We start from the raw sequence: 24,007 nt of genomic DNA, 5'->3' as shown, positions 1-24,007 counted from the left end.
ACTGAGAGAGCCTCGAAACCGGAGTCAAATTCCATATTCGTGCAAACCTAAATGGCCAATAAACATGATTCTGGTTGTATGGGATATAATGCCTTCTCGAGTCCGCTGAAGACACCTCTGTTCATGCCTGAAAGGCAAATGATGCTTGGTGATGCATGGTGGCCTGGCCCCCAGCCTATAAAGCATCATCACCAGCAGCATCCCTCAGTTTTCTCACCCTTCACCTCATGAAGAACACCTTAAAAATATAGCAATATGTTCAACTTATTTAATTGGGTTCTACTAGGTTAGTCTGACAACAGCCTCAAACTGGTGAGTCAGTTTTCCGCGGAGTGCTATTTTTGAAAAGTTTTTGTATATTGGTTTGGTTTGTTTGTTTGTTTTTGGCGGCACGGTGGCCCAGTGGTTAGCACTGTTGCCTCACAGCAAGAAGGTCCTGGGTTCGAACCCCAGGCCTTCCCAGGTCCTTTCTCTGTGGAGTTTGCACATTCTCCCCATGTTTGCTTGGGGGTGCTCCGGTTTCCTCCCACCATCAAAAAGTCATGCATGTTAGGGTTAATACTCCTGCCTGTGCCCCTGAGCAAGGCAACGGGCAGAAGAACTGGAGTTGGTCCCCTGGTGCTTCAGCTGTCCACTGCTCCTATTCAATAGGATGGGTTAAATGCAGAGAACAAATTCGTTGTAAGAATACAATGTCAAATAAAGTGGCTTTCATTTTCAAATTGTAGGGTTTAGTTACCCTTTAAGATATATGTCTGTAAACAGATTCATGAAGTCACACAGCATATTTATTCAGACAAAAATATAGCATCGAGTTTTAATCTAAAGCAAAGGTTCAATATCAGAAATTTATTTTTGGAACTTGTCAACATATGTGACAGCAAACACACAACTGATAGTTGTCTATCAAAGGTCATTGTAAGACTTTACTAAATACTTTCCAGCAAACTGTACAAAATCACATTACATAGCCACAGAAACATGCTTCTTGGCAGAATGCAGGGGAAGTGGTTTGGGGAAGTGGCTGCAAAACCAGATTAAGTCAGAAATGTAAAAGGCTAATCGATGAGGTTCATTAACACTTTCATAAAGCCTAAGTCATCACACATACCCGGCAAATGCCAAAAAAACCCCACAACACGCGGTCTTATTAAGTTACAGGCTTGTAATTAATTGTCTACTCTTACATGTGCTACACAACATGACTGCATGAAACATGTTTTATCATATTCACACCCGAATTCAGTTATTTGATCATAACTGAATAATAACAAGATCACATTTATTGTTTTACTTACTTATCAATTGGGCTGTTTATTGTGGAAATTATTTTTAACCCACCAAAAAGTAAGTTTTAAACCCTGATCAATTGTGTGGGCCACTACACCCCCAGCACCCCTACTTCCCATGGCTATGCACATTCGACTTTAGGAATAGGTAAATCACCCATTCTCCTGTCTAGATAAGGTCATGGCCATTATTGGTCTTCACTCCAACAGTTCCTAAAGGACATTATACTGTTTAATATTGTATAACCAAAACTAGGAACAACATTTGATTGTTTCTTCCTTTTGAGCACAGTATTTCCAGGGATCACCTGTTTCTACAAAGGTAAGACACAGGATGGAAAAGAGACGCTGTATAGCTTGACTGAGACTTTTCTCACTGGTAAAGATCTTCCTCTCCTTCATCTCTGTAGAGGCTTGACCCCCCCGGTCCTGAGCCTGACTGCTGACCACCAGACTGGGAGCCAGAAGGGAACCTAAGCAGTGAGGAAGAGGAGTTGAAGCACAAATAAACCACCATGCTCATCTTATCCGAGTGACCAAAAATAGATCAAGGCTATGCATCTTTCAAATGGTATATCATTCATATGCACACACTGCTTCCCTGTGTCCGTGCTTACCTAAAGTTCCCAAAGCCTCGGCTCTGCTGCAGCGTTTGAGAAAACATCTCATATTTGCGGATGTCATTATCACTAACAGAGCGGCGGGCAAATCGCATTGCCTCTTCAAAGTGATCCTTCCTGATTTCTGGAACTGGATCATAGTCATCATCCTGCAACCAGACAAATGGAGAGAAATGAAATCGACGTCATAAGAGCGTGTCTATAGTATGTGTGTTTCCAGTCCAAAGGCTTAAAGTCATGTGTGTGTGTGTGTGTATGTGAGTGAGTGAGTGGGTGAGAGACTAAAACGGTTAACGGGGATGCAGTGCAGTGTTTGAAGAAGCAGGAGAGCCGTCTGTCTGACCATAGCTGTGCCTGGTCTGCTCCGTCTCTGTTGCTCAGCTCTGATCTCGGCCTCGATGGCCTCACGGATAGCCAGCTTACAGGCCCGCTGGCAGATCTCCGTGAGGTCAGCCCCAGAAAAACCCTCTGTGATGCCAGACAGGTATTCCAAGTCTACATCCTACTAACATAGGAGGCAGAGAAAGGGAAAGAGCACGAGAGTCGAAAACAAAGGTGTTGTTGTGGTTGCATTTAGATGAATCAAAACAGCTTGTCTCATATATATATATATACATACATACACACACTATATACAGCATATATGCATCTGTGCCCTTGTTGCTCATTTCCTGTGATTTGTTAATTAAATTTTATAATAGAGGATGTTAATTAAAGCATCTCAAAGGGGGAAAATATTGTGAACATGTTTTTTTTCAAATATCAAGCACAACAAAACTTGTTAAAGTACACTTTAATTGTCCTTAATTAATCATAGTATTTTTCCATATGGTAGAGTTTGACTCTTAAGAGTATTCTTGGTGTAATACATCCTGTATGTTTCATTGTCTGGCAGCGTGGTACAGATGTGTTTAAAACTCTCTGTCTGTCTGTGTGTGTGTGTGTGTGTGTGTGTGTGTGTGTGTGTATGTTCTCAGTCCAAAGGCTGAGAATCACAGAACACACAGCCGCCCTTTAGAGAACATCTAATCTTCCACCGCTCCTTTCTGTGCCAAGCACATACTGCCTGTAACAGCATGAGACTGGTGGACTGTGTTCATATGTAGAAAGTGGGACTCCCCTTTTACTTTTCTCACTCCGCTGTCACCCATATAACTGTAGGTGATAGACGAGTAGGGTTATTTGTGCTAGCTTGTATGTATACTGTGTTTTTTTTCTTTCGTAGGTGCGTGTATTACTGACATGTGCAACGGGGGACTTGCGCAGGTTGGCGTTTAGGATGGCGGTGCGTGAGGGTTTGTCCGGAAGGGGGATGTAGATGAGCTGATCCAAACGCCCCGGGCGCAGAATGGCCGGGTCTATAATGTCTGGTCTGGTGAGACCGCAGAGTTGAAGGAGGCGTGATGGCGAGGGAGAGGAAAGGTATTTTGTGAATACTTTCAAATCTTTCTCGCAAAAATGGGAAATACCACTGCACAATAAAGATACATGACACACATAAGAAGATGACCAGGTCTCCACCATTGCACACATGGCTTCACATTCATGGGTGCCTATGCTTATAAACAATTACACCAAACACCTGCGCACCTGTTTGTGGCACCAATGATGAAAACATTCTTCTTGTCGGTCATGCCGTCCATTTCTGTCAGTATCTGGTTGATAACTCTGTCAGCAGCCCCTCCTGCATCCCCTGCTCCCCCTCCTCTGGACTTAGCTATGGAGTCTAGTTCATCAAAGAACAAGATGCAGGGAGCCGCCTGCCTGGCCTGGGGAAAGGGGCAAAGGTCAGGAGATCAGCCAAGCTCTCAGTGCTATTAAACTATCGGTGTGAAACATTGGTCACACGAAAGAAACTTTAAAACCCCATTGGATCCCATTGCTCTCACACCTTCCACAGCCTGTCCCTCCATCATCCTGCTTTGTTTCCCTCCCCTAAGCTCACCTTATCAAACACATCTCTGACATTGGCCTCCGACTCTCCAAACCACATTGTTAGCATCTCAGGTCCTTTGATGGAGACAAAGTTGGCTTGGCACTCATTGGCGATAGCTTTGGCCAGTAGTGTCTTCCCACAACCTGGGGGTCCATAGAACAACACTCCCCGGGACGGGGTCATCCCAAATTTCAGGAACTTGTCTGGATGGTCCACTGGGTACTGAGGAGAACGAGATGAAGATTAGTGAGAGAATGTGTGTGCATGTGTCAACATATGCATAGTAGTGTCTGTTGCTGTGTGTGTATGTGCTTTTCCCACCTGTACAAGCTCTTGGAGCTCTCGCTTGACCTCATTCAGTCCTCCAACATCGTCCCAATTGACCTGAGGGACTTCTGCCACAGTCTCCCTCAGAGCAGATGGGTTACTCTGACCCAGTGCCCACTGATGTGATGGAAGATGGTGTTGGAGAGGAAGTCAGAAGTCTACTCCACTGTTTTTGTCATACACACACAATACCTGGAACCTCAGAAGGGATCTATCTGTGTGTACACACGTAGGTGTACAAGTGTGTGCATGTACCTTGAAGTCGTCCATAGTCACGGCCAATGAGTTGAGCAGGTCGGCATCAATTGAGTCATCCTCGAGGTCTATGAGCGTCATCTTTTTGCGGATTGCCTGCAGTGCAGCCTCTGAGCACAGTGCTGCCAGGTCAGCTCCCACGTGGCCATGTGTCTCTAAGGAAATCTGTTGATAGACGGCAAATGGGTGTAGACACAGCACACACGTGGGTAATTCCCTCAGATGGCTGTCAAACAGACAATGATCAATTTAGTCGAATCAATTTGGTTCTTACACTTCAGATCACAAGACTGGAACAAAATTTGATTCTAGTTTCTCTTGAACAACTTTTAGTTTAGCAGATATCGGCTAGTCTGATTACCTAGTGACTGTCAGGATGAAGCAGCTGTGATTAAAATGATTAGAATTAAATGTGAGGATTAAAATGTAGCATGGACTCTAGTCCACTTGGCTTTCTCTCTCTCTCCTCTGTTCTCTAACCTGCTCCAGGTCCACATCATCAGCCAGTTTCATGTTTTTGGTGTGGATCTGCAGAATCTCCAGTCTGCCAGTCGAGTCTGGGATCCCAATGTCTATCTCACGGTCAAACCTACCTAAATAAAGACACTACAGATGTGGCAATCACCTTTTTTTGGGTATGTATGTATGTATGTGTGTGTGTGTGTGTGTGTGTGTGTGTGTGTGCGCGCGCGCGCGCTTGTCCTGACCAAAGCGTCTGAGAGCAGGGTCCACACTGTTGGGTCGGTTGGTGGCTCCCATTACAACAACATGGGCTCTTTGCTTCAAGCCATCCATCAAGGTCAGGAGCTGGGAGACTATTCGCCTCTCTACCTCACCATGGGTCTAAACACCCGCCCACACACACACACACACACACACACACACACACACACACACACACACACACACACACACACTCACTCAATCACTGTTTTCATCACCGACATTGTAAAGCTACAATCCATGAAGATCATCATTTTTCAAAACATTGTTGACTTATATAGTATATATATATATATATATATATATATACTGACACCGGTGAGAGATTCATATGAGATGGCACAGAGTTGTGTCAGTACCTTCCCCACAGCTAAACCAACCAAAACAAAAAAAAGTGTTGAACCTGAATTTTAGTTGTTGGTATTGTATCGCAGCATCCATCGGTAAAGGTCCACTATGAGCTTGGTTAACCACATCTGCTTGTGAGACATCATTTAACTTATCTATACATTCATCCATTCCTCCCTTATTCGTCCACATTTGGTTGCTACGGTGACGCTGTAAAACACTATGTGGTGCATCATGTTTCCCAGGAAAGTCTTACAAAATCCTAAAGCATTAAAACAACTAGAGAGAGGTTCACAATATGGATATTCGTGATTTACTTGTTGTCTTAAAAGTGCCGGCGGTACAATGTCGCAAAAAGGACATTTGCTTTCATGTTAATCTTCAGGATTGCAGCGATTTAATTCAGAAGATGTTTCTCAAATTTCGTTTGCCGGTATGCACACGAGATGAATAGGTAGCTGAGAAAGGCGACACCATGACATACAGAGCATCACCCAGTTTTACACTGATATCTGTGGCCTTACATGACTTGAGCCTCAGTCTACTTCTGGGTTTAAAAAAAAAGAGACTTTAAACACACTTAACCGGTAATGTAAGTACTCATCCTTTCATGTATTGATCCCATACAGCAAAGACAGAAAAAGTCTCCATACTCTGTATAACGCTCTTTCCAGTATTTACCTTCTCCCTCTTGGGAGCAATGGCATCCAGCTCATCAATGAAGATGATGGCGGGGGCATTTTTCTCCCCCTCTTCGAAGGCCTTCCTCAAGTTGCTCTCCGACTGCCCTGCCAACTTACTCATGATCTCTGGACCTTGGAAGTATGAGATGATAGACAACATGGGAACAGAAAGATTGCAAAAACAGTGAGGATACGAGGGTTTCAGTCTTCGTCTGTTAGAGATGAGGGGTCTGGATCTTAGAAATCAAGAGACACCCCCCCGCACCCCAGCAGTCATCTCACCGTGATATGCACAATGGAGTCCCAAGCAGTTAGCTAATTCAGTCTATGAAAGTTTTAGTGTTTTATCAAACGTGTGTGTGTGTGTGTGTGTTTAGCCATCTGTTACTTGGTGAGATCAGGTAGTACTAGTACAAATCTGATCTGACCACTGGGCTCTCTGTGACAAAACTGTGAGAGAGGGTGGTCCTCACCATTGATGAGAAAAAAGAAAGCCCCAGTTTCATTGGCCACGGCGCGGGCCACCAGGGTCTTCCCTGTGCCTGGGGGTCCATACAGCAGGATACCCCTTGGGGGCTGAGGGAGAGGAAGGAGGGAAACGAGGAAGAGTCCATATTGGGAAAACACATTACGTCATGAAAAAAGAGAAAGCTCCGCATTGTCAGGATGAATGGAGGGAAGGGTGCAGGGTGGATAGATGGATGTACGGGTGGATAGAGTATGTGTTTGTGTGTTCTGCGTGAGTGTGTGTGTATGGTACCTTAACTCCTATCGCCTTGAAGAGGCCGGGGTGTCTGAGAGGAAGCTCCACCATCTCCTTGATCTGGGCCATCTGCTTCCGACAGCCTCCGATATCGTCGTAGCCAATTTCATTTAGGCTCTCCTCCTCATCCTGTCACGGCACAGGACAGCAAAGAGGAGCTTCGCACTCGGTTTGGGGTCACATTTTGATAATTCACTCATGTCACCTCTGTAAGACTGAGCTACCTGATATCATTAACATCATATTGTAGAGCCGAAGGAACGGAGAAGACCGTAGGTTCACACTTTAGCCGTGTAGGCAACTTTCTTTAATCCACGGTAAATCAGCGAGACAAACAAAACCCACCGCTCGACTGAGCGGAGGTGGCAAGAATAATCAGAATACTGGCTGGACAACCATAACTTAACCCTGCGTTAACCTGCCAGGGCAACCATGACTTAACCCTTAGTTCCTGGGTTGAATTCTGTCCCCAATACGTGTCCACCACATGAGCCCCCCCAGAATTCGCCCTAGTAATCGAAGTCAGGCAGGCGCGGGTGGACGACAGGCCGTCCGCGGCGGCTCCGGATAACAGGGGCCGGAGTGTCTGTGGGAGGCATTGACGCGGGCCTGTGGAGGTCGGCCTGAGGAGCAGAAGAGGCAGCTCGGGCCTCCACGGGGGGAGGAGGCGGAGCCGGGGGACGACCGCGACGAGGAGGTTGGGCTAACTCCAACGGCTGCGTCAAGTCCAGGTGTGCGGGTTTAACTCGGTCCACTGAAACATGCTCGGCCGTGCCCCCAAAATCCACCACCAGGTGCTTAGTTCCCCGTTCCAGGACGCGGAAGGGGCCGTCATAAGGGGGTTGCAGAGGGGGGCGGTGTGCGTCGTGACGGATGAACACGTAGTCCGCTGACTGCAGACCTGGGGGCACCTGGGACACCGGAGCGCCGTGTTGGGCGGTAGGGACGGGTGTGAAAGCTCTGACCCCGTCCAGCAAGGAGGCTCGTTGGTCCACAGCTGACCAGGGACGCGTTGCATTGGGCATGAAATCGCCTGGGACTCGCAGCGGCGTGCCGTACACCAGCTCCGCAGAGGAGGCTTGTAGGTCTTCCTTCGGGGCGGTCCGCAGGCCCAGCATGACCCATGGGAGCTTGTCAACCCAGTTGCAGTCCTTGAGAGTAGCCCGAAGCGCAGCCTTCATGGACCGGTGGAAGCGCTCACATAGGCCGTTCGCCTGAGGGTGGTAGGCGGTAGTGCGATGAAGCTTGACGCCCAGAGCCTCACCCACAGCATTCCATAGCTCTGAGGTAAACTGTGGCCCACGGTCAGATGAAAGGTCGGAAGGCGTACCGAAACGTGAGACCCACGACCCAATAAAAGCCCGGGCCACATCAGCAGACGTCGTGGATGCCAGGGGAACAGCTTCAGGCCAGCGCGTAGTCCTGTCCACCACAGTGAAGAGGTAGGTGAACCCATGGGAGGGGGGTAGGGGACCAACCAGGTCGACGTGGACATGGTCAAATCGTCTCTCCGGCACTGCGAAGCGTTCCAGGGGCGCCTTAATGTGGCGGTGTATCTTAGCCCGCTGACAGGCAACACACGAGTCGGCCCACGCTTTCACGTCTCTCTTAAGTCCCTCCCACACAAACTTAGCAGAGGTCAGGCGCACGGATGGCTTACCGCCTGGATGAGAGAGGCCGTGCACAGCTTCAAATACGGGGCGTCTCCAGCTGTGCGGGACGATGGGCCTGGGCTGTCCTGTGGAGACGTCACACAGGAGGGTGACACCTGTGTCGCTGAAAGGAACGTCCTGCAGGCGGAGCCCCGTGTCGGAGGCCCGGAGACGGAGGATGCTCGGGTCCGTGGCCTGGTCAGCAGCCATCTGTGCATAGTCAAGGCCTAGGTGGACCGCTCCAATCACTGCCCTAGAGAGGCAGTGAGCTACCTGGTTAGACTTACCAGCGACGTGCTGGATGTCGGTAGTGAATTCCGAAATGTAGGAGAGTTGTCGCTGCTGGCGAGCGGACCATGGCTCGGCCGTCTTGGACATGGCAAACGTGAGGGGCTTGTGGTCCACGTACGCAGTAAACTCGCGGCCCTCTAGCAGGAAACGGAAATGCCGGACGGCGAGCCAGAGACCGAGGAGTTCCCTGTCAAAAGTACTATACTTGCGCTCTCGGGGTGTAAGCTGGCGACTGAAAAAGGCCAAAGGCTGCCAAGCCCCCCCCACCCACTGTTCGTGAACCGCACCAACAGCATAGTCCGATGCATCCGTGGTTATGGAAATAGGCGCTGTAGGTGAAGGATGCGCTAGCAGGGTAGCCTGGGAGAGCGCAGCTTTAGTCTCGGTGAACGCACGGTCCCGCTCTGCTGTCCAGTCGACCGCCTGGTTGGGGGACATGCCTTTCAGCGCCTCGTACAGTGGCCGGATGATAAAGGCGACTCGAGGAATGAAGCGGTGGTAGAATGTCACCATCCCGATGAACTCCCTGAGCGCACGAGCTGTTTGGGGGCGCGGAAAGGCCGCCACCGCTTCCACCTTTGAGGGCAGGGGGACTGCCCCGTCCCCAGTGATGCGGTGCCCGAGGAAATCAATGGCTGTCAGCCCGAACCGGCACTTCGCCGGGTTGACGATCAGCCCATGCTGGCTGAGGCGTGTGAAGAGGGCATGAAGATGGGACAGGTGTTCTTCCTCGGAGGCGCTGGCGATGAGTATGTCGTCCAAATAGACGAAGATGAAAGGAAGGCCACGGAGCACTGAATCCATCAGCCGCTGAAAGGACTGGGCCGCGTTTTTGAGTCCAAATGGCATTCGTAGGAATTCAAATAGGCCGAATGGGGTTGTCACCGCTGTCTTGGGGATGTCTGAGGGGTGCACGGGAACTTGATGATAACCACGGACCAGGTCGACTTTTGAGAAGACGCATTTGCCAGACAGGTTTGCAGAAAAGTCCTGGATATGCGGGACAGGATAGCGGTCAGGCGTGGTGGCGTCATTTAGTCGGCGGTAGTCCCCGCATGGGCGCCAACCTCCATCAGGCTTAGCGACGATGTGGAGTGGGGACGCCCACGGGCTGTCAGAGCGGCGGATGATCCCCATGCGTTCCAGGTGCTCGAACTCAGACTTGGCAATGGCGAGTTTGGCGGGGTCGAGACGCCTGGCTCTGGCGTAGACCGGGGGCCCCTTCGTAGCAATGTGATGCTCCACCCCATGCTTAGCGGTGGGTGCAGAGAAGGTAGGCTGGGTGAGGTCAGGGAACTCAGCGAGGAGGCGGGTGAACTTGTCTGCCTCTGAGAGAGAGTTGGCTAGACCTGCATAGGCCGCTTCCCTCCGCGTACATGCGAAGGAGGAGAAGGTTAAGGCATCGACCAGACGGCTGTTCTGAATGTCCACTAGCAAACCGTAAGCGCACAAAAAATCAGCTCCGAGGAGGGGAAGCGTTACATTGGCCATGACGAACTCCCACGTGAAACGTTGTCCACCAAAACACAGTTCTACAGACCGCACGCCGTAGGTGTGGATAGGGCTGCCGTCAGCCGTCGCCAACTGGGGGCCCCGCTCCCCGCCCATGATGTCGACGTCAGTAGCAGGGAGCACGCTTCTCTGTGCGCCCGTGTCACAAAGAAATCGCCGACCGGAGATGGTGTCGAGGATGAAGAGTAGCCTGCTCGTATCGCCAACACTCATGGCCACTACTGAGTGTTGGCCCTCTCGTTTCCCGTCGGCCTGTAGTTGCAGGGGGAACGGCACCGTTTAGCTTTCACACCAAATCGAGCGTGGTACATACAGAGTCCAGAGGGCTTGTAGCGGTCTGATGCTGTGGCGCCACCGTCGGGCCACGCCCGCGATGTCGGCGGGGGGCCAGTGAAGGTAGGAGCCAGCACCCCGGCATGGGAGGAACGTTGTGTAGCGACGAAGAATCGGTCAGCCTCCTTTGCCAGCTCACGGGGATCAGTGATGGTGGAGTTAGCGAGCGCAGTCTGGACGTGGGGCGGCATGTTGCGCAGAAACAGCTCCATAAACAGGAAACATGGCTTTTCTTGACCCAGTAGGTTTAACATCCTGCTCATTAGCTCCGATGGTTTGCCATCTCCCAAGCCCTGAATTGCGAAGAGGCGACGTGCTCTCTCCGTTGCTGACAGTTCAAAAGTTTCAAGGAGGAGATGTTTAAGTGCGGCGTATTTACCATCGGCCGGTGGGTTGGTTATGAAACCGCTTATCCTGGAAGCCGTAGCGCACCCCAGCGCTGCCACTACGTAGTAGTACCTGGTCTCGTCTGCTGTTATGTCTCTGAGCGCGAACTGTGCCTCAGCCTGCGCGAACCACGTAGCCGCGGAAGACTCCCAAAACTCCGGCAGTTTAATTGCAACGGCGTTCGTAGCCATAATGTGTGTGGTTTCAGAAAACTTATCCGAAAACCGACGTCGGGGTCACCAGTGTAGAGCCGAAGGAACGGAGAAGACCGTAGGTTCACACTTTAGCCGTGTAGGCAACTTTCTTTAATCACGGTAAATCAGCGAGACAAACAAAACCCACCGCTCGACTGAGCGGAGGTGGCAAGAATAATCAGAATACTGGCTGGACAACCATAACTTAACCCTGCGTTAACCTGCCAGGGCAACCATGACTTAACCCTTAGTTCCTGGGTTGAATTCTGTCCCCAATACGTGTCCACCACAATATTACCTTTAACCTAGTCCAATCCTAATCCTTTAACCTAGTCCAAACCTGAATCCTAAAGGAGGTTTTGGTGAACAACCTGACACGTTGCACACTAATCGGCTCTATCACGTTGAGTCGGGCATACGCCACACACACACACCTCTCTTTTGATGGGTTCTCCCTCACAGTGAATGATTGTGTCTGGGGCCACGATGCAGTAAGGACTGGGATCAGTCTCCATCACCTTGAACTCGACTGCTCGCATACTCCCCCGCACCATGAGGATGTCACCTGGGAACACAATTGACGAGTCGCTACTACAGAGGGCTCCAACATCCGAACTACATGTCATCAGTGCTCTCCCGAGGCAAATATTAAATCTATACATGCCATCTAAAGACAAACAAATAGTCCTCATAAGAAGATGAGATAAACATAAATAGGGTTCCTCTCCTCTGGCTACTTGCTTATTCTATGATGTCACTGGTACTGTGAGTCATGGTGTGAAGAATGGTTGCACTTTACAGTAAGCCATACTTTATAAAGGGTTTATAAGTGGTTACCGTTTACCTTATTAATGTTATTAGCCAATTTATAAGTGGGTTGTATAGAACAGTAGTGAGGTGTTATAATGCATTGATAAAAAAACAACTTTTTTGTGTTGCTAGGTTGGGAGTCCAAGTGGGGAGCGTCTCTACACACGTTCTCTCAGAAACCACGTGATGAGACAAAGAGCGCCAAGCCATGATGATGAAGATGACGATGATGATTTATTTCGAACATGTAAATAAGCAGGATATAACGTACAGATAAGCCATTGCCAATAATTTGAGGTGATAAACAAATCCGCACATGAAACTCAGCGAACAAATGTCCATATGCATCAGATTATTTGTTACATGTTCGAAAAGGAGTAGGAGGAAGTATACACTTGTTTTTTCCTACCCCTTCTCACCTACTCTTAAATTAATTCAGCTCGGCTACTTTACATTTCAAACTCAATTCCCACTCTACTGTATGGTTCAAATTCAATGCAAGTTGTGCTGCACAATACAAACTCAATTACTGTGAGCGGTAAGGGGAAAAAAAAACAAATCAAACACACATGAGAGGGCGTCCAGGTAGCGTGGCCGTCTATTCCATTGCCAACCAGTACGGGGATCGCCGGTTCGAATCCCCGTGTTACCTCCGGCCTGGTCAGGTGTCCAGACACAATTGGCCGTGTCTGCGGGTGGGAAGCCGGATGTGAGTATGTGTCCTGGTCGCGATATTATGAACCCTACATAGGCCTCGCCAAAATCCCGTTTCTGGCTTTGTCACGTGTGCGCCACCGTAGCAACGCGAAAATATGTTGTTATGGGGTTAGCGCTCATCAAGGAAACGCTGTACACCCACAATTTAACCTGTCTAAGTTATCCACAATCAACATTAACGTTTTTAACTCAATCTTTGCTTGCTCCACGTTTGAGCATAGGATACTTCACCCCTTATCATGACTACAAACAAAACGAGCTCCTATATTGTAGTAATATGACTTTTACATTTATACACAGGTAACAACTTACTGATCAGCTTTCTTAAATGTGAGAAAGTCTATTTATTAGATGTATGTTCATTTTCAGACAACTAACGTTACTTACCTCCGTTCTGTTGTTGACAGCCAGCAGTCCAAAATTACAAAAGCAGCCAGCTGTCCAAAATTGCGAAAAATACAAAATTACAAAATTGAAGGTAGCTAACGTTAGCTTTGCTTCGCACCGAGTTGATAGTTGATTGTTTCCTTAGCAACGCAGCGGAAATCCGGCGTCCGTTCGCGAGATTTGGGACAGGGTACGGGATTTTGGCGAGGGCTATGTAGGGTTCATAATATCGCGTCCTGGTCGCTGCACCAGCGCCTCCTCTGGTCGGTTCAGGGGGGAGGGGTAGCGTGATCCTCCCGCGCGCTACGTGCCCCTGGCGAAACTCCTCAGTCAGGTGAAAACAAGCGGCTGGCGACTCCACATGTATCCAGTGGCGCCCCCAAGGGGTGGCCACCCTGATACTATCCCTGGCCCCCCCATGGCCCCCCCAGCCACGAGTCGCATATGCAGAATATGCTTCTGATTATGCATAATATGCGTCTATCTGATATATTACATTAGGTGCTGTTCATTTAAATCAATAATGTATATTTTTCTTAACTCTCATATTGACAGTTTTCAACTAGCCTATACAGTATACTACAACAGCATCATAGAGTTCCTGAAATTCAGTCATGGCTTTTGGTTTTGGTGTGCCACCCCAAGATTTTCAGTGGCCCCATTTGGCCACCCCTATGAAAAATGTCTGGGGGCGCCACTGCATGTGTCGGAGGAGGCATGCGGTAGTCTGCAGCCCTCCCCGGATTGGAAGAAGGGGTGGAGCAGCGACCGGGATGCCTCGGAAGAGTGGTGTAATTGGCCGGATACAATCGCGGAGGAAAAGGGCGGGAAAAAACAAAACAAAAACAAATCCTAATGTCATCATAATGTACCAAGAATGAACAGATCTCAATGCTACGTACAACCCAAAAATCCACTCGGTGTCCTAGAAAGAAAAATGGATGAATACATAAATAAATAAAATAAAACATGTTTAGAGATAAATAAAACCTAGACAGAACTCTTCGTCATCCACGTATCTCTTGATTAGTCTTTTGTACTTCTTGAACTGTGTAATGTTGTATACTTTGTTTGAGTTCCGTGCTCAGACTGTTGCACAGTTTTACCCCGGATTGTATAGCAGTCTTGCAAACAGCTACCTAACTTTATCCCTATACTTAACCACTGTAACCGCTGTCATTGCTGTACAAAAATCGACTTTTACTAACGCATTGCATGACATTTTCACGTTTTGCCCCTCACATGGCCCTTTTCCACCAACAGGGAACAGGTTCGGTGCCGGTGTGTGTGAATCATCGGTTCTCAATGGTCATGTGGTTTCTGAGGGAATGTCTGCGGAGATGGTCTTGTATTGACAAAATGTAGGCTGCCAACCTGGTAATCTAAAATGTATTTTTGTTAATGTGTTATACCATCCTATTACTGGATTATAACACATTCACGAATGAGTTAATAACTTCAATACAGTAATTAGTAACCACTCATAAACCCTTTAAAATGTGCCTTATTGTACAGTGGTACCATGAATTATTGTTATTCCAGAGCCGGAAGCGTTGGAGTATTTGGAGGGAGGAGCAACGGTTTAAAGGTAGAACGTGTACGATTTGTCGTTTGCGGTTCGTAAACCCCAGCGTTCAACGTTGGCCCCTCCCCCACGGCTCAACAACACCAGAACCGCGCCCCCTGGCCGCAGTTTCCAGAACACACCCCAGCGTACGGTCCAACTCCGCGTCGCCCTTCATTCCTATCCTCTCCTTCAGTGCTCGCCAGCAGGGGAAAGCCAACCGCAGATTCACTCTCGTTTTGGAACGAGCTTCGTCCGCTTTGGCGTTTCGCCTCGCTGTATTTGCGTCTTTTCGGCGCCGTGTCCGCCATTGTCGTAGCTTCCTCTTGGAGGTGTGCCCATGACCTCGATCTGCCCAAAGGTTAACGCCCAGAAACACAGCAAAATAAGAAAACACAGGCAGAGGTCGCTGATATGAGGCACGCCCGATTAATATTCACCTCTCCATGTATACATTGGTGCTTGAAAGTTTGGGAAACTTTCAGAATTTTCTATATTTCTGCATAAATATGATCTAAAACATCATCAGACTTTCACACAAGCCCTAAAAGTAGATAAATATATATGTTAGTGGTGGGATTTGATTAAAAAATAATCGAATTAATTATGGGCTTTGTAATTAATTAATCGTAATTAATCGCATTTTAATCGCATATCGATATTTGACACCAGAAGCAACATTTTTCAATTCAAACAGGTCTTGGTAGATGACTGAATAGACACATACATAAGTTTAAACAACAAAATCCTGTTTATTTTGTTCAAAACAAGTTTGTTTTGTAAACACAGTACTTTTTGTAACCCCTGATCTTCTACCACTGAAAGTGGTCTACAGTCCACAGCAATCCATTTCGCCAGTGAGTTTGTTAATTTATCAGACGTGGACTTACTCATCCTGGCTTTGAACCCCGTCATCTGGTGGAGAGTCGGTTGGCGACTCTGCTTGGTTGTACTAGGAGCACTAGCGTTAGCGTTAGCTCCGGTGTCTGTACTAGCTGCAACGTGTTTCGCATTTAGGTGGTACCGGAGGCCTGAATAAGTGCGGTGGAATGCAAACTCTTTGTTGCAGAGTCTGCACACACAGTGCTCTTATCTAGGCTTCCATCCGACCGGTTTTTAAACGTAAATTTCCCATCCACAGAGCTAAGCAACGCGGTGTCATCCTTGTCGTCCATCACATCTGTTGTTAGCATACTAAATCGTTAGCCTAACCTACTCCGCCTTCCGCTTGACTGACGTCACTCGGTGCATCGGTATAATCCGTATGCCAGAAACGAGTGCACTGAGAAGCCTTCCGTGTTGACTGGAGTGTAAAAATAAAATGCGTTAATTTTTTTTAACGCCGTTATTTTTCCTATAATTAATTATCGAATTAACGCGTTAAAGTCCCAGCCCTAATATATATATATATATATATATATATATATATATATATATATATATATATATATATATATATATATATATATACACATATGAACCTCTGTGATTAGCAGTTAATTTGAAGGCGAAATTAGAGTCAGGTGTTTCCAGTCAATGGGATGACAATCAGGTGTGAGTGGGCGCCCTGTTTTATTGAACATGGCTCTATCAAAGTCTGATCTTCACAACACATGTTTGTGGAAGTGTATCATGACAAGAACAAAGCAGATTTCTGAGGACCTCAGAAAAAGCGTTGTTGATGCTCATCAGGCTGGAAAACGTTGTAAAACCATCTCTAAAGAGTTTGGACTCCACCAATCCACAGTCAGACAGATTGTGTACAAATGGTGAAATTCAAGACCATTGTTGCCTTCCCCAGGGGTGGTCAACCATCAAAGATCACTCCAAGAGCAAGGCGTGTCATAGTCGGCCTAGTCACAAAGGAACCCAGGATAACTTCTAAGCAACTAAATGCCTCTCTCACATTGGCTAATGTTAATGTTCATGAGTCCACCATCAGGAGAACACTGAACAACAATGGCAGGGTTGCAAGGAGAAAGCCACTGCTCTCCAAAAACAACATTGCTGCCCATCTGCAGTTTGCTAAAGATCACGGGGACAAGGCAGAGGGCTATTGGAAAAGTGTTTTGCGGACGGATGAGACCAAAATAGAACTTTTTGGTTTAAATGAGAAGCGTTATGTTTGGAGAAAGTAAAACACTGCATTCCAGCATAAGAACCTTATCCCATCTGTGAAACATGGTGGTGGTAGTATCATGGTTTGGGCCTGTTTTGCTGCATCTGGGCCAGGACGACTTGCCATCATTGATGGAACAATGGATTCTGAATTATACCAGTGAATTCATATGGAGAATGTCAGGACATCTGTCTGTGAACTGAACCTCAAGAGAACGTGGGTCATGCAGCAAGACAACAACCCTAAACACACAAGTCATTCTACCAAAGAATGGTTAAAGAAGAATAAAGTTAATGTTTTGGAATGGCCAAGTCAAAGTCCTGACCTTAATCCAATCGAAATGTTGTGTAAGCACCTGAAGCGAGCAGTTCATGTGAGGAAACCCACTAACATCCCAGAATTGAAGCTGCTCTGTACGGAGGAATGGGCTAAAATTCTTCCAAGCCTATGTGCAGGACTGATCAACAGTTACCAGAAACGTTTAGTTGCAGTTATTGCTGCACAAGGGGGGGGGGCACACCAGATACCAAAAGCAAAGGTTCACATACTTTTGCCACTCACAGATATGTAATATTGGATCATTTTCCTCAATAAATAAATGACCAAGTATAGTATTTTTGTCTTATTTGTTTAATTGGGTTCTCTTTATCTACGTTTAGGACTTGTGTGAAAATCTGATGATGTTTTAGGTCATATTTATGCAGAAATCTAAAAAATTCTAAAGGGTTCACAAACTTCCAAGCACCACTGAGTCAGCAGAGAGGGGAGGTCTGTAACTGCTGTCACTGGACTGGCCATCGCCTGTGGAAAAAAAAGACCCTTTGAACGGTCTGTCTTTGCCTTTTGTAAGGGGGTTATAGAAAACTGACACCTGACATGCAGGTGGCTGGTGTGACAGAGGAAGCTGCAGAGGACAGGAAGAAATGGAAACGGATGATCCGAGGTGGCGACCCCTAACGCGAGCGACCGAAAGTGGTAGTATAGAAAACTGAACCTCCCCTGCTTCTTTGCAGTGTGTACTCCCCGAAAGCGTCTAACCGTGCCACAGGGTACCTTTGTGTAAGGGCCGGTAAGCCTCCAAGAAGTAAGGCTTGAGAAAGACCTCAAACAGGTTCCCCGCCAGGCCCTCAATGGTATCGTCAATAGGAAGCACGTGGATCCTTTTGCCATACTTCACATCAGGACAGGCGTGGACGCTGCCATAACAACACAAACGCACATCAGCGGCTCTAAATAACTTTTTGAATATTTGTGTCATGTGATCAAGCATGCAGATGCACACTCCACACTTGCGCAAAGGGCACAAGTGTGAGGTCTACCTGATGACATCGCCGAGCCGCACGCGCAGGTTGTTGCGCGTCACGCGGTTCACACGGATCCGCTCGTCTCCGCAGCTGTCATCAGTCAGAACGATGCATACCGTTTGGTGGCGCTTCCGCCCTCGTAAAACCACCGTGTCTCCCCGGAAGAGCTGCAGCTCTCCTGTCTTACGCTGGAAGATTCACGCGCACGCACGCACACACGCACGCACACACGCACAGAAATAACAAAAACCTTACAGAGCGATGTAGTCACACACTCTTGTACGCATGCATTTGCAGACGCACACACCTGGGATAGGCTGACAATGCTGCTGTCCTCATTCAGAGCTTCGTCGACAATAAGCCTGTTAGGTCTGCGTTTCTGTTTCAGGATGGCAGTTGAGAAATCTTCTCCCTTAGGACTGCCAGTTGAGAGAGTGTGACGCTCACGCACGCATGCACGCAATGCACTTCTGCCTCCAGTTTACTCACATGACACTGATCTGTATTTAGACCAGTGAGGCTGCGGACATAGCAACTAGAAAGTATCACTTTAGGTCAATCCAAATATGGCAAACATATTGTGCAATTAGCAGTGTGTATAATTTGGGGGATGCATGTAAAAAAAGATCGGTTTTTGGATCTGACTTCACATTGCAATAAAATCCACACGTTCAGTTTAGACTTTCTATATTATAATAACGCCAGTTACTTGCCACAAGTATGTACCTCAGATAATACAAGTCAAACCCAAGCACTCCGGTGGTGCAACATATGCACACACGTGTGCATGAATAAACATGCACTCACCAACATGGATACGTAAAACCACCAACGGGCAAGAAAAGAGAAATACACACACGCACACACACGCACAGTCACACAGCTGTTGTACTCACTCTGTTCGCTGTGAAGCAGACATGACTGCCCTTTGTTACTTATGGATTATTTGTGGTCTAGATAGTCCAGCTTCTACTCAGTTTGGGTCTCCTTGCTGGAAAACTCCGAAGTCGCTCTTGTGCGGTCCAGTGTCGTCTAATCTCATCTGAAAGTTTTTTTTGGGTCGAATCAGATCTCATCTACCCTTGTTTGGTCTGTTGACACTGGACCTCAGGATATCCACGGACCGCTCCCCTGACTCCGGCCAGTGGTCGACTGGGTCTCAGCACTCCCCCCTTTCCTCGGCTGCCTTTAAAACACCATGCCTGCGTGTACTGCAGTGTGCTTGTTCGTCCGTCTGGAATAAGTATTTTAAACTCCTGCCCTATATCAGCCCCAAACCACTACTTCCCCGCCCCACCGCTGCCTCAGCCAGCTACATACACAACCCCCCCCCCCCCCACACACACACACACACTATCTAATCCACTTAGGCTGGAAAATGTCCCAGTACAGATACAACGTGATATCTGGCCCCTGCCCGGTCCTAGCCAGCACATAGAAACACATGCAAGTAGCTGTTCATATTCATATCCACTCCTCAGATATTAGCGAATGTGTAAAATATACACCATGTCGCAGGATAAGCGGTATGGATAATGGATGGATGGATGGATTTTCCAAGACGGGTGCAGAAAAATGTGACTAATAGTATTTCGTTACATTGTGTCGTTAATAGTGTCGTGTTAGTGGTAGTAAATGCACGTCTTACTGATTATTACAGTTAAGATCACGGTATTAGTTCTCAGAGACCAATAAGCGTCGTTTTGTTATGAAGATGACACCCAGCTGATCTTGTCCTTCCCTCCCTCTGACACACAAGTAGAGACACGCGTTGCTGCGTGCTTGACTGACATCTCGGGAGTGGATGGCGACACACCACCTGAAGCTCCATCTGGACAAGACAGAGCTGATGCTCCTCCCGGGGAAAGGTTGCCCGCACCGAGACCTGGCCATCACCGTTGACAACACCGCGGTGACGCCAACTTGGACTGCAAGGAATCTGGGTGTGATCCTGGACGACCAACTGTCGTTTGCTGCAAACGTTGCATGGGTTGCTCGCTCCTGCAGATTTCTCCTCTATAACATCAGGAGGATTCACCCATTCCTCACCGACGAGACGGCACAGGTGCTCATCCAGGCTCTGGTCATCTCCCGGCTGGACTACGGCAGCTCCCTCCTTGCTGGCGCCCCGGCGTCGGCCATCAGTCCTCTGGAGCTTGTTCAGAAAGCTGCTGCTCGTCTGGTGTTCAACCGCCCTAAGTTCTCCACACAACTCATGCCCCTACACTGGCTCCCAGTAGCTGCTCGCATCCGGTTTAAGACTCTGGTGCTAGCCTACAGGGCAGTGAAAGGAACAGCTCCTTCCTATCTCCAGGCCATGGTCAAGCCCTACACCCCCGCCCGACCACTTCGCTCTGCTGCCTCGGGACGCCTGGTTGCCCCGTCGCTCAGAGGCCCCTGCTGCCGATCGACCCGGTCACGGCTCTTTTCTGTCCTGGCCCCACAGTGGTGGAATGAACTCCCCACTGAAGTCAGGACAGCGGAGTCGCTGCCCAACTTTCAAGAACTAATACCCTGTTACTTGTTCTTAGCGCTTATTGTATTCACTCATTTTAAAAAAAACTCTTTCTTGTGGTTTTACTTTAGCACTGGTTTTGCTCTTAGATGCTTGTTTAGATGCACTTATGACCTCTGATGACTAGTAGTTCTCCTGATTTCCTGCGTTAAATGCACTTATTGTAAGTCGCTTTGGATAAAAGCATCAACTAAATGACTGTAATGTTTTTCTTTTCCAGATGATAGCATGAAAGATCCTCCTAATGACCTGGTGTTCACACACACACACACACATACACACACAGATACACACACACACAGAGTTTTGAATACGCCTGTACCACTCCCAAACAATGAAATATACAAGATTTATTACACCAAGAATACACTTCACATTCAAACTCTAGTATATGGCAAAACACTATGATCAGTTAAGGACTAGAAGGTTCTTTAACAAGTTTCATTGTGCTTGATATTGGGGGAAAAAAAACATGTCCACAATATTTTCACACTTTTGAGATGCTTTAGTTTAAATCTTTATTATAAAATTGAATTGTTAACAAATCACAGGAAATGAACAACAAGAGCATAGATGTCTATTACACTGGAGTGAATCTGGACACAAAACACAACTTTCAACAATAGACCTGACACATTTAACTGGAAAGGAAAGGCAAAGCAATGTGGCAATCGTTCCTGCGTGACGTCTGAAATAATCTACAGTGGACCCAACATACACCCCTAACCAATTCTGGAAGACCTGTTAACGGTGGTTTTCTTATTCAGACTGTACTAAAGTCAACATTGTTATCATGAATCATTCTAAAAGTGTATCAAACAATTCACAGTCGAGGACGGGGGACAAGAGGAAGGAAGGAAATCGGCAGTGAGACAAGGGAGATGATCATGGAAAAGGAAAAGGGTTATCCTACGCCAGAGAGGTAGAAGAGATAGGGTCCTAGTGGAAAGGGAGGGTTTCACAGAATAGTCGACTATCAAAACCACTAGTCGACACTGCATAGTTGTAGACTAATCGTTCATCTGTGGTTTTAACACTGTGCAGTAATAAAGCGGTGGCAATGCATCCACAGCTGATATCCAGCTGGGGGCGCTGTGGTTCCAACAGCGATTTGTTGGGAGCACAATGCCATGCCCTGTGATGGACTGGCGGCCTGTCCAGGGTGCCTCCCCGCCTGCTGCCCAGTGACTGCTGGGATAGGCTCAAGCATCCCCGCGACCCTGAGGGCAGGATTAAGTAAGCTAATGGATAATGGATGGATGGATGGATGGATGGATGGATGGAGAGAAGGGAAGACTCCCGCTCTCCCTGTGTTTCGGTTTAACGAGTGACCGTGTTAACTGGTGACTTAGGTGACAGCAGCTGTTGAAAACACGAACACAACACGTAGTGTCCTCCTACAAGCCTTTAATTTTACTTTAATCAATTTTAAATACGAACTCATCTGTATTTAACAGCTAACCTAACCATTTACACAAGGTAAATGGTGCTCAGCCTTTCACCTCTCGTCACGTTTCTTACAATGAGGGAAACAAACTGCAGCTGGCAGGACAGCTGTGTATTTCATACCGTTATCCTCAACCAGGAAGTAACAAATATTCAATCATTTAACCTGTAACGTTATAATGTCAAATTTTTCAATAGGCGCTAGCTGCTCTGCTAATCAGTTAAAAGTAACTTAAAAATGTGAACGCTTCTTGTCAGCGACGCCGTTTAATTTATATAATTTAGGACAAAAAAAGGACCAGCCAAATCTAGACCGTATTGAACATTCATTCAATTTAAGATCATTTAAGGCTTTTAGGCTTCGCAACAGCTGTCATCACCATGACAACGACTGACGCACTCGGCTGACAGTCACGAGAACACGGTCACTGGTTAAACCGAAACGCCTGTAAGAAAGCTGTCGAGTTGTCCGTCCATCCATCCATCATCCAAACCGCTTATCCTGCTCTCAGTGTCGCAGGGATGCTGGAGCCTAATTGGGCGGCAGGCGGGGAGACACCCTGGACAGGCCGCCGGGCCATCACAGGGCGCAATCTCCACACAAAGGACGACTCGGGACGACCTCCAAGGTTGGACTACCCCGGGACTCGAACCCCGGACCTTCTTGCTGTGAGGCGACGGCGCTAACCACTGCGTCACCCTGCCGCCCCAGATGGCAATCGTTGTATAAAAAATGTGATGCACGGCATTGAGACAAGACTGTCGAGTTGTTACTGCAGTCAAACCCTCCAGCTCAGACAGGCCTGCTAGGGGTTTAGTCCAATCAGATTGCGGCCCATTTGTAAACAGCGTCCCAGAGCCAATCGAGTACTTTGCTATATCAGCTACCCACAGGTTGGCCCCGCCTACATTATTTAACCCTTTACCGGTTGTATTTGAGATAAGTTTTATGAGAGTTGACCGTTACTATTGGGTGGGAAAAAAAATACATCTCCCGCGATAAATGTCGACGACTACTAAAATACAGCATTCGTGATTGCCCTAGTGAAAAGACAGTGTCAACTTAGAGGACATCATCTACAAGGCATGGAAATGTAAAATAGTAAAGTATATATATAAAAAAAACAAGTTCAGATTTCAAAGTTGTAAAGACAAGGCAAGGTCAAGAATGTTCGTGATATTAAGTCGGTACCCAAAGTAAAAACATAAATATACAAACAAAATCTGAACAACTGAAGTTAATATCAAGTGAATGCACGAAAACAATCAAATGAGTTATCTGGGCAAATAGGCAGAGAACTATATTCAAACACAAACCAAGTGAGCATCCAGTTACAATAGTTGGGAGTTTGGTGGAGAGGGGCTGTTTGTGTGTGTCACTGTGTGTGTGTGTGTGTGTGTGTGTGGGGGGGGGCTTACAAAGTTGTTTTTTTTAGTTTCTAAGGTTTAATGTGGTTTCACAAGTCAAATCACAATTGAAAATGCCAGTAGTATGATTGATTGATTGATTGAATTGATGTTTCACTGATCTGCTGAGTTTACCCTGTGTTAACTTTGGAAAACTTTGTAAATGTTCATTGATTTATACAATAGATATGTTTTGATTTGATATCTAAATGATGTTAAGCTTGACACCTATTTCCATCTTTTTTGTCTCGTGCATTTTATGGTTCAATACTCTTCTTCTCTGAGGTGGCAACACATATGGCACAGCAGATCCTGGCTATCTCTTTTGAGGGAGAGGAAAAAAAACCCCAACAACAGTACAAATAACCAAACCCCCAAAAATATATATTATTCATTCTTACCTCCAGCTGAAATTTCTCTGACAT

General features: G+C 47.3%; 1 protein-coding gene across 1 annotated transcript; it reads right to left on the bottom strand.

Moving 5' to 3' along the window:
* Window positions 1–781: 781 nt before the first annotated feature.
* Window positions 782–24,007, bottom strand: zgc:136908 (Transitional endoplasmic reticulum ATPase). The gene is made up of 18 exons (XM_056280422.1): window positions 23,984–24,007; window positions 18,522–18,656; window positions 18,230–18,402; window positions 17,964–18,106; window positions 11,748–11,878; window positions 6,942–7,073; window positions 6,655–6,757; window positions 6,180–6,313; window positions 5,135–5,270; window positions 4,908–5,020; window positions 4,428–4,592; window positions 4,167–4,289; window positions 3,855–4,067; window positions 3,500–3,678; window positions 3,152–3,281; window positions 2,253–2,411; window positions 1,907–2,058; window positions 782–1,762 (listed from the first exon to the last, which is right to left on the bottom strand). Exons 1-18 carry the CDS (start codon window positions 24,005–24,007, stop codon window positions 1,663–1,665), a joined length of 2,445 nt encoding a protein of 814 aa, XP_056136397.1. The 3' UTR covers window positions 782–1,662.

The sequence above is a fragment of the Lampris incognitus genome, chromosome 5 (assembly GCF_029633865.1).
Source record: "Lampris incognitus isolate fLamInc1 chromosome 5, fLamInc1.hap2, whole genome shotgun sequence".
Classification (NCBI taxonomy): Eukaryota; Metazoa; Chordata; class Actinopteri; order Lampriformes; family Lampridae; genus Lampris; species Lampris incognitus.
This window is presented reverse-complemented; position numbering and strand designations above follow the sequence as displayed.

Excerpts from the sequence above, each read along its gene's own strand:
- zgc:136908 (XM_056280422.1), bottom strand. The coding sequence starts at position 24,007 with ATGTCAGAGAAATTTCAGCTGGAG. Across the intron at positions 11,879-17,963 it reads TTACCGGCCCTTACACAAAG|GTGACATCCTCATGGTGCGG; the intron begins GTACCCTGTGGC and ends TTGTGTTCCCAG. Across the intron at positions 6,758-6,941 it reads TCAAGGCGATAGGAGTTAAG|CCCCCAAGGGGTATCCTGCT; the intron begins GTACCATACACA and ends CCTCTCCCTCAG.